The following is a 17696-nucleotide window of genomic DNA, read 5'->3' as shown; positions in this document are numbered from 1 at the left end:
CCGGATCAGTCTTTCCGGTGTCATCCAGCAAAACGGATTTGGCAAATTATTTTTTTTCCTCACCTTTTTTTCAGTCTGCGCATGCGCAGACAGGAAGGACTGGTCCGGCATTCTGATATTTTGAATATGGAAAAAAAATGCCGGATCCAGCATTCAGGCAAGTCTTCAGTTTTTTGGGCCGGAGATAAAACCGTAGCATGCTGCGGTTTTAGGGTACTTTCACACTTGCGTTGTTTGATTCCGCCAGGCAGTTCCGTTGCCTGAACTGCCTACCTGATCAGGCAAACTGTATGCAAACATATGTCATTTTTTCTGCCTGATCCTGATCAGTCTGAAAAATGCCTGATCAGGCAGAAAAATGCATTGCAATACCGGATCAGTTTTTCCGGTGTCATCAGACAAAACGGATCAGGTATTTATTTATTTATTTTTCTCATTTTTAGAGGTCTGCGCATGCGCAGACCGGAAGGACGGATCCGGCATTCCGGTATTTTGTATGCCGGATCCGGCACTAATACATTCCTATGGAAAAAAAATGCCGGATCCGGCATTCAGGCAAGTCTTCAGTTTTTTTTCACCGGAGATAAAACCGTAGCATGCTACGGTTTTCTCTTTTTGCCTGATCAGTCAAAACGACTGAACTGAAGACATCCTGATGCATCCTGAACGGATTACTCTCCATTCAGAATGCATGGGGATATGCCTGATCAGTTCTTTTCCGGTATAGAGCCCCTGTGACGGATCTCTATGCCGGAAAAGAAAAACGCTAATGTGAAAGTAGTCTTATCTATTGCCTGATCAGTCAAAATGACTGAACTGAAGACATCCTGGTGCATCCTGAACGGATTACTCTCCATTCAGAATGCATGGGGATATACCTGATCAGTTATTTTCCGGCATTGAGCCCTTTTGACTGAATTCAGTGCCGGAAAAGAAAAACACTAGTGTGAAAGTACCCTTACTGAATCTTCTCTCCCAAAACTATATATCACTCTGCTCAGCTCCTCCTGCTCTATAACATGGTGCTTTCAGCTCAGACCCTATGTTCAACGTGACAAGTTCCCTTTAATACAAGGCACTTACTACAGGTGAAACTCGAAAAATTTGAATATCGTGCAAAGTTCATTTATTTCAGTAATGCAACTTAAAAGGTGAAACTAACATATGAGAGACTCATTACATGCAAAGTGAGATATTTCGAGCCTTTATTTGTTATAATTTGGATGATTATGGCTTACAGCTTATGAAACCCCAAAGTCACAATTTTGAGGTATCCTTTGCTCAGGGAGTATGGATGAATTAGCTGACTAGAGTCTGACACTTTGAGACTAGAATATTGAACCTTTTCACACAAAATTCAAATTTTAAGCTGCATTAATGCAATTCATTTTCATTTGCATTACTGAAATAAATGGACTATTGCACGATATTCAAATTTTTCGCGTTTCACCTGTATATTGTGATTGTCTACATTGCCTCCTTTGCTTTATTCATTTCTCCATCACATTATACACTGCTCATTTCGAGGGGTTAAGGCCAGCTCTGCAGCGCAGATACGAGGTCCCCAGTACGGGATCTTCTGCACATGTGTGCCTATGTGCTCTCTCACGTCCTGGCTGCCAGAAAGGCTGATACTTTCCCCCATAGTGTGCAAGCACAGCCACTGCTGCTGGATTGCAGGGTGGTCGTAACCCCTGGAAACGAGCAGTGTATAATGTGATGGAAGAATTAATCAAGCCAGCAAAGGAGGCAATATGGACAATCCAAAATACGTTAGTAAGTGACCTTGTATTTAACTTTCGCTACATGGTAAAAGCTACATGATAAAACTAATACAAACTTTGAAGTGCTGCTTTTGCTCTAATTTTAAAGGCCATGATCATAGAGGACTACTACGCTAACCAGAAAAGTTGTGAAACTTGGTTTTATACTGTTGTGCTTAATTGCTATTTTCAGGATCTCTGCTTACTGTGCTTGTATGTTTGTAATTCACAAATAGTTGCTACCTGTTTGACGGCTTTTTAATCGCCAAACATATCAAGGAAAAAATGAGTTAATGTTCATCAGGATATTCATTATAATATATATATTGCTTCAATCTTGCATTATATGTATGTGTATTAACCTGTTTTTCCCCCTCTCTCGCAGCCAGTGGATATCACCTCTGCAATGAACGAACGTGCGGTCGCCCAGACCAGGCTTACAGGAAATCCATATGACATTGAAGCCTTGTACATGCTGAACCGTGCGCAGGAGCAGGTTTGTCATTTTTGCCTTTTTCTTGTTTCTAAAATAATTCTTAGCACGTATTACGTTTCAGCTCAAGTTCTAAGGCTTGGTTCACATCTGTGTTTCCAATTCCAGTATATTTGGCTGGAAAGATGATGCTGCACCTGACTACCCCAATACAAGCAAAGTCTGAATAACTACAACTATTACTATTGCAACACCTTCGGTCTGTAATACTCTCTCAAATTGGTCAGCACATCTCCAACTACGCCTACCATAATAGGTTAAGCTATTACACAGTCTCATCCCCTGCCTTTTGGACGTTTAAAGGAAATATGCCATAGGTCGTACATTAAGGCTGTGGACAGCTTTTGATGTGGAAAAAATTATTAAATGTTAGTGGTCACCTCATGTAAAACATGTTACACTTAGGGTCCATTCACACGTCCGTAGTGTATTGCGGATCCGCAATACACCGGGCCGGCACCCCTATAGAAATGGCTATTCTTGTCTGCTATTGTGGACAAGAATAGGACATGTTCTATTTTTTTTCGGGAGCTGCGCACCGGAAATGCAGATGCGGACAGCAATCCGAATCCTTTCAGTCCCTATTGAGAATGAATGGGTCCACACACGTTCCGCTGAATTGTGGAACGGATGCGGACCCATTCTACGGACGTGTGAATGGACCCTTAAAGTTTTTTTTTTTCCCCCGCTTCATAAGACGCAGCTAAGGTCTAGAGGAAGAAAGTACGGGGGAAAAAAATCATCGGACCCCCATCATGTCAGATCAGACCCCCTTTGAATATTGTACATCAGATTTCAGAACAAACCCCCTTTCCTCATTAGAATTCAGATCAGACCCCATCAGGCATAAAATAAATAAATGAGCTTACGTCTCCCATTCCAGACGGCGCCACCACTCTGCAGATGCGGCGGCTCTTCCTACATTCACCACTCTCTGGTCTTCTCTGAACACCTCGCTGCACTACGACCAGACATCGCACAGCGCCAGGTCATATTGCACCCTCTACGTCCTGATGCTGTACACAGTCAGCTCAGTGCAATGTGGGCCCAGAGAAGACCAGGGAGCAGGGAGTACAGCCATCACCAGGAGCGCTGTATTCACCATTCCCCAATCCTACTGTGTACTAGTGAGCACTTCCACAATGGAAGCGCTCACCTGTATTCACTCTAAGACGCATTATTTTCCCCTCACTTTTGGGGGGGGGGAAAGTGCATCTTATGGAGTGAAAAATACATTGGTTTCAGTCTATCTTCAATCCTTCCATTTTTAGACTCCTGATATTCAGTCTTCAGCCTGATCCCAATTTCAGCCTTTTGTCATGTTGATGTGCTCTCCCCCCCCATTGTATGATTGCTGGATGTATATCCTTTGAGATTCAGCTTCACACTGCTCTTCTTTGCCTCCTGCTTTCTAAGAACTGACAGAACCCACAGCCTGGTGGGGACAGGAGCCGAATAGCTTTAAATTCAATATACATTTACACACTTATTAAATATTGACCTCTACACTATGTTTATGCTCACTGACCTGCGAGTTCATCCATTGGGCAATCGGTGGCAGTAATACACTGCAAGATCGCCAGTGTAATACAGCCTTTAATTACAGAACAGGAACTCATGACCCAAGATCGTGACCAGTGCGAAAATTGCAAGGTTATATACACTTTTTGAAATTTGCCCAAAAATATTAAGACCTAAAAAAACGATGATTTAAGCAATTAGTCATTTTCTGATGACAAGTTCCCTTCAACTCCACATAGTGTCACGGGAGGGAAATCTAGGAGTTCACAAACTGTCATCTGTTTTACTTGTGTAAAACTGCTCAAATCACACTGTACAAATGGTAACTTTTATTGCCTTGTCGGCTGCTCTGATAGTTCAAAAAGGAACTTTGAAACCATATGCAAATGAGCGCCCAGGTGTGTTGCATATTGCTGCAAGTGCCCGGGTGCCCAGTCATTACTTGGCAATAATCCCTCCCCTGTCGCAGCCTGGTATCCTCCTGACATCCCTGCCATCTGCTACTGAAATCCTGCAAATGTACACATCACCACCAGGCATGTGCCTTACAATACAGGCTGTGGGCAGTGGTATCTGATTTCAGGCACAGAGGATAGGGACGTCAAGAGGATACTCTGGGCTGGATTACTGCCAGCCAGGGGAGGAGAGCAAGTTTTCTTTTTTTTTTCTTGAACGTCAAACTTTTATATAAGACCCTAATTCCTTTAATTTAAAGCAGTTGTCTCATCTTGGACATTGGGGGCATATCACTAGGATGCCCCCAATGTCTCATAGGTGCTGGTCCCACCTCTGGTGGGAACCCACAAAGTGACGGAGTTAGCGAGTGCGCGGCTATTTTTCGGCACTCCCATAAAAATGAATCTAGGGCAACGCGCATGCGCTGTGCACCGTCCATCACTTTGTGGGCTCCATTCGAAGGATAGGTGCAGGTCCCAGAGCGATATGCCCCCAGTGTCCAAGATGAGACTACCGCTTTAAAGACACATATTTCCAGTAATGATCATTACAAAGAATATATAACATCTGTAAGCAGCTGCGACACATTTCCGGAAAAGTTCTCATTATTCCCTCTTCTGCAGATTGATGCCTGGGCTCAATCTACATCGATTCCTGGACAGTTCACCGGAAGCACCGGAGCACAAGTCCTATCGGCAGAGGAAATCAGCAACAGTGGCCCTCAAGCCTGGCTTAAAAAGGTATATGTCAAGCAAGCAGAGGTATTGGCTTGGACCATGCGGAGGCCAGCGCTTGCTTCCATTAGAATATCAGCACATGTAAGCCTGCCATTGCCACATGTCACAAACCGCCACAAAATGAAACCAAAAATACATAACGTGTAACGTTCGACCTTTTGCTAATCTTCCCGTCCCGTTTCATTGTGGGCTGGTTTGGTGACATAGTCAGTCCTTGAAATCTGACTTTTTCCCCCCTTTTGGTGAAATGATTCCTATGTTTCCCAAAACCGGTCTGTTTCACTGTTCCTTTAGCTGTGTTGGTCGTTCACATGATAAGAAACAGGAATATACATCTCACGCACACAGTTCTAAAGACCCTCGTGGTCCATACACTGTGATACAGCAAAATCCCTTGCTCTTCTGCCAGACTCCTGATGAAGAGCAGTAACTGATGGTACGCAGAGAAGTGGAGATGTCACCGCGTTGACCAAGAGAAGATCGGCTAATGGAAAACCACTGAGCAAGTAGGAGAAGACTGTCCCTGGTGAGGATGGATCGCGTGGCCTCCTTGAGAAGCTTCTGGTGGACCTCAGCAAGGCTTGGCTCTTCCCTCTGCTTGTCAGATGCTGCTCCAGCATTCAGTTACAGCAGTGAGTAATGGGGCTCCCTTCAGGGGACCTTTCAATCGAGTCGTTCTCCTCCCTGATTGAAACGGTCTGCTCGATTTCTGTCTGTTACCATGTGAACGTCCTACACGGAGCTCATGGACAGAGAGGAGGTGCACATGTTGTATTGCATTGTGACGGCACAGCGAAACAGACCTTGATGTTGAAAATTCTATCATTACAAAGCAGGTTCTAAAGAGGAATCGGACCCCGGTGTGACTATGGCTGGGGTCTGTGTCACTCCCGGCCCTTCTTTTATGAAAATGTCCTGGCATTGAGAAGGGCGAATGGAACTCATAAGTAAGTAAACCCTTGGGTGTTGAAAGCGAGGAGATCCAGCATGGAGGGAGTTTCATCTGCATGATCTGGTTAAGTCCAACATATCTGGACATGACAGGTCAGAGGCCAGTTTGCTTTCAAAGGCGATTCTCCATTTTGGTGGTAATTTTGAATATGCTTAACCTTTTTTCCTGTACCATGTTGATGGGGCTGCTCGATATATATTACACTAACGTGGGAGGGGTGGGGAACCGCTTTTTTTTTTTTTGCCACAGTCCCGGATGAAGTGATGAGTCTAGAATTCAGGTGTCAGGAAGACGGTAGGACAGCTTTCTGCTTGGGTAAGCAATGGGTTGCAAGAGAGGGGATAGTTCACAGTCACCTGTGAACTTTCACCGCTCTGTATGGAAACTTGTTGCAGGGTCAGGTCCTTGTATGTGCCTCGTGTCCATGGTCTCTGCCTGCTCTCCTATCACAGCACTGCGGCCACAGAGGCATAGGTACGTAAGCCTTTCAAGAGTCTTTACATTTCATTTGCTTTGTACAAATGGTGCGTTGACCTCTTTAACGTTATTCTCAGAGGACTAACTAGTCAGGATTGTTACCGTAGGAAGTCTGTACTGTAACCGTTCATAGCCGTGTCTGTATAGTAATGGTTTAGAGGCGACCTTCATTGGGTTGACATGAAATGGAGAAAGCTTGCAGCTGATATCTTACTAATACTTGTCTCGGCTATTTTCTCTCTTTCATGTCTTTCTCCTAGGATCAGTTTCTGAAGGCTGCACCTGTCACCGGAGGGCGCGGTGCCCTGCTCATGAGAAAAATGGGCTGGAAGGAAGGAGAAGGGCTCGGGAGAAATAATGAAGGAAACGTCGACCCAATTCTTCTCGATTTTAAAACTGACCGCAAAGGTAAGCCTGTCAACATTTTAGCCAGCTCTTTTTGTAGGGTTGTGCCAAATCTCAAGGTTATCCCCTGTCCACAGGATAGGGGATAACTGATCAGTAGGAGACGAACCTCTAGGACCTCCACCGATCCTGAGAATGGGGGGGTTCCATGTTCTTGTCCTGATGATGAAGTGGCAGGCCGAGTTTCTGAGCTGCACCATGTTTGAGCCATAGACTTCTGCCGTGTATGTTTGGTGGCTGTCCTTTAAAGGGGTTTTCCAGCTTTCAGTAAGTGATAGCCTATCCTGAGGATAGGCTATCACTAGCTGATTGCTGGGGTCTAACGCTCCACATCCCCAGCGATCAGCTGTTCTGTGTAGCTCCATTGCTAGATGTCAGCTCTGGAGCTGCAGAGCACTGTCGGCATTGTAGTGGACAGCGCTAGTCACTCCCATTGACTTCACTGGGAGCAGCGCTGTAGTAACAAGCTCCCTCCACTACACAATTGATGGAGCTGTGTAATTTCAACAATAAAGCTACACTGAAATGACTGGTGGGGTCTGATGCCCTACAGCCTCGCCGATCAATCGGATAGCGATGGAGTATCCTGAGGATCGTCTATCACTTAGTGAAAGCTGGACAACCCCTTTAAGGGGATCAAATAAGCAAGATACAAACTTGCCCTCACTTTTTGTCAGTCTACAGGATTTTTTGCAACTCTGGAAACGGTCTTGTAGGAATTCTCCTCCTATTTTTGGGCGGCGAGTTGCCAGTCTACAGTTAACAGAAGGAAGGGGTTCCTGCTGCAGCCAGTTACCTTACGGCCAGAAATGAGTCTGACCTCTTTGGGAGACCTATAGGAGGAGTTTTTATTCCCTGTTATTTTTGCTATATGGCACAGAAGAGGGAGGAATAGTTTTAAAGGAATTGTCCACAAAATAAAAAAGTTTCTAAATACGGATCAGAATGGCTTAAGAAAAGTCGTACCTCACTGGTCAGTCTGCCACTCACATTCTGTGATATGCCATCTGCTTTCACTCAGTGCATGATTGTGAACTCTGCCAGTTGAAATGGCACCAGCAGAGTAGGGAATCCATGAGGTATCACTTTGTTTTTAGCCCCCTTTTATTTCGCATTTTCGAAGTCATGTTTCCTCAACTGGTAGAGCTGCTGCAGTTCTCACTACTTGCTTTTGTCTTGTAGGTTTGGTAGCAGATGGGGAAAAAGCTTCTAACAAACTGGCTCTGCCCGCAATGAAGGATCTGTCTGGTGAGTTGCCCTTTAGTTTTCTTTCACTGTTTTTTTTTTCTTTTTTTTTGTAAATAAAATATTGAAAATGTTTTCAACTTTTATTCCCTGACCTGTTAGAAAGGTACATGATTTAATCTGTAGTGAAGGTAATATTCTTACCTGTGTCTGTATTTGTGAGTTATAACCTCCCTTCTGCTTGTCACCTGTGTCATGTGACCAGCAATCAGACTTTCCAAATAACACAGCATCTTACGTCGACAGGAAGCCAATTTTTCTAGATATTCCTATGGGAGCCTCAATGTCGGTCTCATAGGAATGAATAGAGAAGTAACTGATTTCCTGTCCTGTGTCAGTCGGAGGTCAGAGTGCTGGTCACATGACACAGCTGAGGATCAGAAGGGAGGTTATAACTCACAAATACAGCCCCTGGTAAGAAGATTACCTTCACTACAGATTACATCATGTACCTTAAAGGGAACCTGTCACCGGGATTTTGGGTATAGAGCTGAGGACATGGGTTGCTAGATGGCCGCTAGCACATCCGCAATACCCAGTCCCCATAGCTCTGTGTGCTTTTATTGTGTATAAAAACCGATTTGATACATATGCAAATTTAACCTGAGATGAGTCAGCGCTTGAAAATATGACTCTTCTCTGGTCACACAAGTAAGATATGACTCTTTTATGTTGATTTGCATATGTATCAAATTGTTTTTTTACACAATAAAAGCACACAGAGCTATGGGGACTGGGTATTGCGGATGTGCTAGCGGACATGTCCTCAGCTCTATACCCAAAATCCTGGTGACAGGTTCCCTTTAACAGGTCACTGAATAAAAATCTTTGTGGGAGTTCTACTTTTATGGCCTGTCCTGAGGATAGGTCATCAATATCAGATCGACGGAGGATCCGACCCCTGATCAGCGGTATAAAGAGGCCAGAGCACTCATTGAGCGCTTAGGCCTCTTTCTAGGCCATGTGATGTCACGTTCATTGGTCACATGGCCTAGGAATGGGCTGTAATGTCAGGCAGAGCCGCTATCCATTGTATGGCGCCATGCCTGGTAAACTGCGAGGAGGATGTGATGCTCACCGGAGCGCCGTGTCTTCTTCAAACAGCTGAACGGAAGGGGGGTGCCAGGAGTCACACCCACACCAAGCTCACACTGATGACATATCCTGAGGATAGGCCATCAATTTGAGAATCCTGGAGAGCCCCTTCAAAGGTCCCAGAGAACAGTAGCAAGTATGAAGTGATGCTTTACTGTGCTCGCCTGTCATCTGATTACTTATTAGTGAAGGGTAAAGTAAGAGTTGACAGGAGCGGGTGGTGGAAATACCAGAAGCACCTGCAGGGTGATCAGTGGGGATCTCCTCCGGAGACGGGATCACCATAGGGATACACAATTACCAGGTTTATCTGGTGCTGCTGCACCTGTCCTGTGTGTGACTGTCACATGCAGAGGTGTCCACGTGTTTGATAAATCTGGATCTGTGTACCAAGCTGGCGATATGATAACCTGTAGAGGAGACAGTCATTAAATAGAAAGTGTCATAACGTGACAAAAATGTTATTTACTGTAGTAATAAGATACCTTCGCTAAAGATGTCCAAACACCAGCGCCATAGGCAAATTGTCTTAAAGAGGAGTTCCCATCTAAACATTTTGTGGCATATCACTAGGTTATGCCACAAATGTGAGATAGGCGAGTCTCCCACTGCTGGGACCCGCTCCTATCTTAAGAACGGTGCTCCCGAAGTCAAGGGAAAGCAGCCGCATATGCGCAGCCACCCTCCATTCACAAACATAACCAGTGCTGGCTCGGCAATTCCCGGTAGTCTCATAGCTGTGAATGGTGATGTAGCTACACTTGCGCGGCTTGCTCTCCATTCACTACTGTGGGACCTCTGAAAATAACAAAGCGCATTTGCTCAGCTGTTTTCGGGAGTCTTATAACAGTGAATGGAGGACATGCAATGCATGCGCAGTGTGCACTCCTTCACTTCAGAGGCCCTATTCTAGAGGTAGGTAGACCCGCAACTTTCTGACATTGATGCCATACCCTAGCGATATGCCACAATTATTTAGATGGGAAAAGTGTCTGGACGTTTTTTTCAGCAGGTCAGTGTCCAGTGATTTTTGGCAGCAACACCTCCTTTGATTGACACCTCTGCATTATCCTTGCATAGAGAAGACATTCAATCCTTGGTGGGAGGGGTTGCTGCTGAGTTCACAGGACACTTGGCTGTGGAAGGAACGCCCAACAGACACTTGGAGAGTAATTAGCATTGTATTTTACAATTGAAGTTGCCTCTGCCTGAGCTTGTTTTTTTTTTTTATTGCAGGAAAACATCCCATCTCTGCTCTGATGGAGCTCTGCAACAAGAAGAAATGGTCACCTCCAGAATTTGAGCTTGTTGACGACACCGGACCCGAGCACCGCAAACGATTTCTTTTTAGGGTAAGAAACATAACATACAATCTGCAGCACTGCGGTCTCATCCTCAGGATGTCCCTAGAGGTTTAGGGCTCTTTCACACCTGCGTTCTTGTCTTCCGGCATAGAGTTCCGTCGTCGGGGCTCTATGCCGGAAGAATCCTGATCAGTTTTATCCTAATGCATTCTGAATGGAGAGAAATCCGTTCAGGATGCATCAGGATGTCTTCAGTTCCGGAACGGAACGTTTTTTGGCCGGAGAAAATACCGCAGCATGCTGCGCTTTTTGCTCCGGCCAAAAATCCTGAACACTTGCCGCAAGGCCGGATCCGGAATCAATGCCCATTGAAAGGCATTGATCCGGCCTTAAGCTAAACGTCGTTTCGGCGCATTACCGGATCCGACGTTTAGATTTTTCTGAATGGCTGCCAAGACGCTAAAGTCCTGGCAGCCATGGTAAGTATAGTGGGGAGCGGGGGAGCAGTATACTTACCGTCCGTGCGGCTCCCCGGGCGCTCCAGAATGACGTCAGGGCGCCCCAGGCGCATGGATGACGTGATCCATGTGATCATGTGATCCATGCGCATGGGGCGCTCTGACGTCATTCTGGAGCGCCCCGGGAGCCGCACGGACTGTAAGTATACTGCTCCCCACTACTACTATGGCAACCAGGACTTTAATAGCGTCCTGGCTGCCATAGTAACACTGAACGCATTTTGAAGACTGATACGTCTTCAAATGCTTTCAGTTCACTTGCGTTTTTCCGGATCCGGCGTGTAATTCCGGCAAGTGGAGTACACGCCGGATCCGGACAACGCAAGTGTGAAAGAGCCCTTACACGGGGTTCAGTCATTCTGTGGCATGTCAGTTCTTTACCGTGGGACCAATAAATTGGCATCCTATGGCTGTCACAAGGGAGCATCAGCAGTGGGAGCACTGACCCGGTGTACATCATAGGTTCACGTAAACAATATCACTTATCCGTAGGGGTTTTGACCTCTATGACCTCCACTGATCTGGAGAACGGTTGTTTCCAAGTACCTTGTGTGAACGAAACTGAAGTGCCTATGCATGAAGCGTTCCATTCATTGACTGTGGAACTGATGGAGATAACCAAGTTCAGCAACTCTCGTTCTTACAGTTGGTGGGGATCCCAGCAGTCGGACTCCGGAAGTTAGAGGTTGACCAGTTTCCAAACTTTGACTGCCATATACAGTCATGACTGTATGCTGTCCTAATGGAGGCCCTCTTTTGCCCCTGTTTCAGTGAAGTCACCTTCATGTCGATGGGCTGCAAGATGGCGATGACTGATTTATATGGTTATTCCTGGGTACCTTCTATACAAATAAACACGTTTGGTGCATGTGTAGATACAAGCAGCAGAATCTCCTATATCTGCACTGCGTACTTCTATTTGTATGGCATAGAAGGTACCCAGGCACGGCTAGAGGAAGCTGTTGCCGCTATCTTGCAGTCCATGGATGTGGAGGATGACAGGTAAGTATGCTAACTTCTAATGAAGGCTCCTGACTGCCTGGTTTCACCGGACAGTGGGAGAGCAGTATAGTCATGTATGCTTCTATGGATCATATGACTGTATGTGTCATTTTGATAACTTTGTTTGGACATTGGCCAGCCACTTTAAAGACTCAGGACAGGAACTACTAAACATGGGGTGACTTTGGGGTGCCCAAAAAAAAAGTCCACTTTTTTTTAAATATAAAAAATACATAAAATTTTCTCACTTAGGTTATTTTCTATTTTGGCAGGTAACTGTAAATGGAGTATTATGTCAACCAAGTCAGCCCAGTCTTACCAAGAAGCTTGCCAAGGCTACGGCGGCCGCCACCGCCCTCCAGGCCCTGGGGGCGTTACCGAAGGAGAGCATGACCTCAACAAGCAACTTCTGCAGCGCCTCAACCAGCACCTTGTAGGTCTATAGAGGAGTAAAACAGTGCAACACACGGATGTGAGGAAACTCTACCTATAGCTGACTGTTTTTATAATTGCATGGAATTAATGTGTTTTGTTTCCAAGGCAGAGTCTGTGGCTTTTTGTAGTTAATGGCTTGTTTGGGTTATAATTGCTTCCTTGTTTGTGTAAGGAACGTCGACCTTTATACTTTATACTTCCTTCGATTTTCTGGTGGAACAGCTTTGTCGGGACTACGGTTTATGTTTGGTAAACTCGCCATAGATTTTTCTCACGGTGGGTGTGGTGAAGGCACCAGGGTTGCACCTTCCAGCCATGTTACAAGATGCCAAAACCAGGTATGAGGAGCAAGGATTGTTTTATGCATACCCAGCTAGCATGATGCAAACACGTATTTGTAATATAATTTGTGTCTCTTAGAGCAGTACTGTCCAGCTGTGGTAAAAGTACAACTCCCAGCATGCCTTGACAGCTGGAAGTTGTAGTTTCACCACAGTATGGAGACCACTGCTCCAGACAGCTTCCCTTCATACTCCCCAAGAGCTGATGGTAAGGTAACCGGCAAAGCCCTCCGTCCTTCCAGGTTGTTGTTTTTTTTTTGTTTTTTTTTGTGCCTGTGTTTCGTTTGTGATTTTATACATGAATCTGTACGGATCTTTATAGCTTCAGCAGAGGAGCTAAATCTATCTTGGCCAGAAACGTGGTCTGCAAGAGATCAAATGTTGTGTAATTGTAAATAAATCTTAATAATAAACTCTGACGCCTCGGCTGATTTATTGGATGACTTCATTGAGGGACTGTATGAAAGCGGAAGCTAAGGATGAGGTCACAGCCGCTAGCTATTTATAGTCTAAAACTGCATAAAATGCTGGAAAATTTTGCTGAATTGATTTTTAGATGTGCCATATCTTTCTGTCCATTCGCATCCTAAGCTGCTTTCAAAATTGTACTGCTTGACAGCGTCTGCACTAGGGATGAGTGAAGTTTAAATTGCGTTATGGTTAACATTACCACGGGCCATAATGCAATTCCATGACTGAATGCTTTTAGAGGCATCCCGTTATTTATTCCTGCATAACTGATCCATCCGTTTTCCCTTATGCAGGAGAGGACTCCAGCATAACGTAAACCTGACAGATCCGTTATGCAGGCCATAGACTTCTATTATGACAGAATGAATAACGGAATGCCTCTAAAGGCATTCAGTCATGGTCCGTGATAACGGAATACATAACGCAATTCAGTAAATACCACAACCTGAACCTGCACACAAACTTCAAAATATGAAATTCGCTCATCCTTAGTCGGCACCAATTCTACTTCTGAGGGCAGACTGTGTAAGAACTGTATTATGTACATACTTTCCCAGCACGTGATTGGTGTGTGACTGTAAAGGGTTAAGCGATTCTCATTTTGAACTCCTTTTCCACTTATACATCACACCTGTCGGGGATATAAAGCAAAAGGCTTTATATAAAAAAAGGATCAAAGTAGAAATTTCAAATGATTTTTGATCCTCGAGGTGGACATGTATAACACCTCAAAAAGAGTTCAATGGGTTATTTAATTATATTGTGCAATCAGTAAAACAAGGTACAAGCATCTATGCAAAAATATAAATTATTTATTATACAATAATTTAAAATACAATCAAAGATTAGTAAATGTAAAACTCAATCTGCAATGATACACAGATATGCAGTACCCAAAATTTATATACATGTTTGTTTCTATATAGCTTGGAAGAAAGACGAGACAGAGGGGATATGATAGAAACTTTTAAATACATAAAGGGAATCAACAAGGTAAAAGAGGAGAGAATATTTAAAAGAAAAACTGCTACAAGAGGACATAGTTTTAAATTAGAGGGGCAAAGGTTTAAAAGTAATATAAGGAAGTATTACTTTACTGAGAGAGTAGTGGATGCATGGAATAGCCTTCCTGCAGAAGTGGTAGCTGCAAATACAGTGAAGGAGTTTAAGCATGCATGGGATAGGCATAAGGCCATCCTTCATATAAGATAGGGCCAGGGGCTAGTCATAGTACTCAGTATATTGGGCAGACTAGATGGGCCAAATGGTTCTGATCTGCCGACACATTCTATGTTTCTATATGCTTCTATATGCATCGTTACTGAATAGTGACAATATTGATGTAGCACTTTTAACAACTATACATCCGCCAACAGCGGGGAGTTTGCTGAATATCAGGCTGATTAATTTATATTAATACTACACAAAATAAAGTTATACATTACCGAGAATGCAGAGGATGTGCAGAGACTAAGGGTAGTCAGCTCTAAGGTACGATCTGGTCATTAGGATCTTTTTCCTGGGATTTCTTTGTTTCTGTGTTTTCTCTTTTATCGCCCAGTTTCCTTGGGGGACACAGAAGACCTTGGGTATAGCTCATCTCCATAGGAGGCGTGACACTAAGTGAAGACTGTTAAGCCCCTCCTCCACAGCTATACCCTCAGCCTGGAGAGAGAGACTGCCAGTTTTTGCTTAGTGTCCAAGGAGGCAAGACACTCTCTGCTCTGCAGGGCTGTTTTCTCCTTGTTAAAATTTTTGATTTTTACTTTTTTCTTTTCTTTTTGTTCCAGATCATCAGGGACAACAGAGACGCACTAGACCTCTCTGTTTCTCCCGGGGTTGAGCTGCGCCAGTGCCGGTCACCCGCACTGCTGCCTCCCCCACAGAAGGCAAGGTGGATCAGGGCAGCCTAGCTCCCCTACAATCCCGCCAGCGCAAGGGTCGCCCGCACGCCAAGTCCCTCTTCCAGCGTCCTGCCACTACGGTGCCAGTACCTGAAGGGGCGACCCAGCTGGAATGGACCGAGGGTGAAGACCGCTATGGTGAGAGATTGGCTTCTCCAGCCCTACGCCCCCCACCTCCCCACCCTGGTCTCCTGCGTGCCTGACCCCCATACTGGGCCTCTGGTCCCCTGCCGGATCTACGCTGGCCCCTGGGGTGCCGCAGAGCGGCAATCTGCTTCTGCCTTCCCCCCCCCTGCCTGGCTCCATAGGACATGCAGTCAGTGGCTGTCTCCCCTCAGCACGGGCACCTGGTCTCTGGGTCCATTCCCCCCCCCCCCCCATCATCTCCTTACCGGAGTGTTGCAGAGGCGGTGAACCCAAGGCCTGAGGTCCGCTCCTGACGGGGGGGACTCTGTGGAGTAAGGCCTCGCCTCCGGCCGGCATTGGTATTCCGGTGCGGCCGGGCGCCGCAAAAATCTTATCCCAGGCTCCGCGGCCTGCTAGGCCGCCATTCCGGGTCCCTGGCTCTTCCGGCGGCGGGGTGGGCTCCCGCGGCCGGCAAGCCGCCATTCCGGGCCCCTGACTCTTCCGGCCGGCGGGGTGGGCTCCCGCGGCCGGCTTTGGGCTTGACTTATATGCCCCAGCAGGCCCCGGCCGACCGTCGGTGCCGGTCGGTGGGGCTCTGCATATTTTGGCCCAGGCTTCGGCCTGCCGGGCCGCGGGGTGGGTACCCGCGGCCGGTTTGATGCGCCACTCCGCCACAGGTCCCGGCAGTACATGCCGGGCGCCGCAAATTTAGTCCCCGGCCTGCTAGGCCGCAAAATTCCGGCCTCTGGTGGAGGGGGCGGGAACTTCTCCAGGCGCGAATTCTTCCCGCCGGGAGGTTCCTCCGCCCCCAGGGGATCGCAGCGCCGCCCTCAAGGCCGGATCCCTGTTAACCCTTTGGGTACAGGCCGGCTCCCAATGGACCTGTATGGTTGGCCCCCCTTTTTCCTGATAATCTGTGCCCCTATATGGTGGCCCCCTTTAGCCTCAGAGAGGCTGTGTTTTAAAAAAAAAAATATATATATATATATAACAGATTTCTTGTGGGCTGCGCAGGACGCTGCAGCCTCAGGTGCTGCATGTCTGCATGCCCTCTTTCCACACGCGGCATGGTGTTGCGCTCCCAGCCTGCGTCGCTGTTAGGGCATTTCCCCCTTTTTAGGCGGTTTTCTTGCCCTCTTCCAGGATACGGCGCTGGCAAAGTGCATGCGCCCCTTCCGTAGGCTGCATTCATCACCTCTCCAGTTATGGTGCCTGCCATGTGCATCCCCCCCCAGGCAGGATACTGCACTCTCCCTGGCTGACGGCTGGCCATGTGCATGGCCCCCTTTTTAGGCGGAATACTGCACCTTCACCGGATACGGTGCTGGCCATGTGCAGGAACGCTGCACTCTCTCTGGATTTGCTGCCGGCCATGTGCGTGACCCCCTTCCATGGGCGGAACGCAGCACTCTCACTGGATTCACTGCCGGCCATGTGCGTGACCCCCTTCTCTAGGCGGAACGCTGCACTCTCACTGGATTCACTGCCGGCCATGTGCGTGACCCCCTTCTCTAGGCGGAACGCTACACTCTCACTGGATCTGTTGCCGATCATGTGCATGACCCCCCCTTTTTAGGCGGAATACTGCACTCTCACCGGATACGGTACTGGCTTGTGCACGACCCCCTTCCATAGGCGGAATGCTGCACTCTCACTGATGTGCTATGATGTACTTATGTACTATGTTACTATGCTGCACTCTCACTGGTTTCGCTGCCGGCCATAGGCATGACCCCCTTCCATAGGCGGTATGCTGCACTCTCATTGGATTCGCTGCCGGCCTTGGGTATGCCTCCTTCCCTCAGGCAGCATACATACATCCCTCTGTCTGTGGTTGTTTTTTCGCAGGTACGTTGCTGGCCATGTGCATGTATCCCATACATGGCGGGGTGCTTGCACTCTCGCTGGACCCGTTGTCGGCCATATGCATGACCCCTCTTCCGTGGGCGGTGTACGCACTCTCGCTGGATTCGCTGCCAGCCAAGGGCATGCCTTCCTTCCTTCCTCAGGTGACATACACACATTCTCACTGACTGTGTTTGTCTCTCACCAGTACGTTGCTGGCCATGTGTATGACTCCCATACATGGCGGGGTGCTCGCACTCTCCCTGGATGAGATGCTGGCCATGTGCATTACCCTCCCTTTTTTCTGGGCGGCATGCTACACTCTCACCGGATACATTGCTGGCCATGAGAATGGCCCTCTAACATGGGTGGAACGCTTGCACTCCCATTGGATACGGTGCTGGCCTTGTGCGTGACCACCCCTCATTCCATGGGCAGATTTTGGCACGCTCATGAGATTCACGACTGTCCTTGTATGGCTGTGCTGGACTTGTACATGTCCCCCTTCATTGGCAGAGTACTTGCACTCTCGCTAAGTTCAGTGTTGGGTGTATTATTGCACACTCGCTTAATGCTAGGATAACCCTGTGCATGTTCCCCTTTCAC

At 46.9% G+C, this 17696-nt stretch overlaps 1 protein-coding gene across 3 annotated transcripts in view; it reads left to right on the top strand.

Annotated features, from left to right (window-relative positions):
- SON (SON DNA and RNA binding protein) overlaps nucleotides 1-13147 on the top strand; it is a 94177-nt gene extending 81030 nt beyond the window's left edge. For all 3 annotated transcript variants that reach the window (XM_040423153.1, XM_040423151.1, XM_040423152.1), the window contains 6 exons: nucleotides 2149-2259; nucleotides 4857-4973; nucleotides 6660-6807; nucleotides 7987-8052; nucleotides 10381-10496; nucleotides 12241-13147. In XM_040423153.1, the coding sequence (XP_040279087.1) occupies nucleotides 2149-2259; nucleotides 4857-4973; nucleotides 6660-6807; nucleotides 7987-8052; nucleotides 10381-10496; nucleotides 12241-12405 (723 nt within the window). In that variant the 3' untranslated portion in view covers nucleotides 12406-13147. The remainder of the gene's footprint in view (nucleotides 1-2148; nucleotides 2260-4856; nucleotides 4974-6659; nucleotides 6808-7986; nucleotides 8053-10380; nucleotides 10497-12240) is intronic.
- The last annotated feature ends 4549 nt before the right edge of the window (nucleotides 13148-17696 follow it).

This window comes from Bufo bufo, chromosome 3, assembly GCF_905171765.1.
Source record: "Bufo bufo chromosome 3, aBufBuf1.1, whole genome shotgun sequence".
Classification (NCBI taxonomy): domain Eukaryota; kingdom Metazoa; phylum Chordata; class Amphibia; order Anura; family Bufonidae; genus Bufo; species Bufo bufo.
This window is presented reverse-complemented; position numbering and strand designations above follow the sequence as displayed.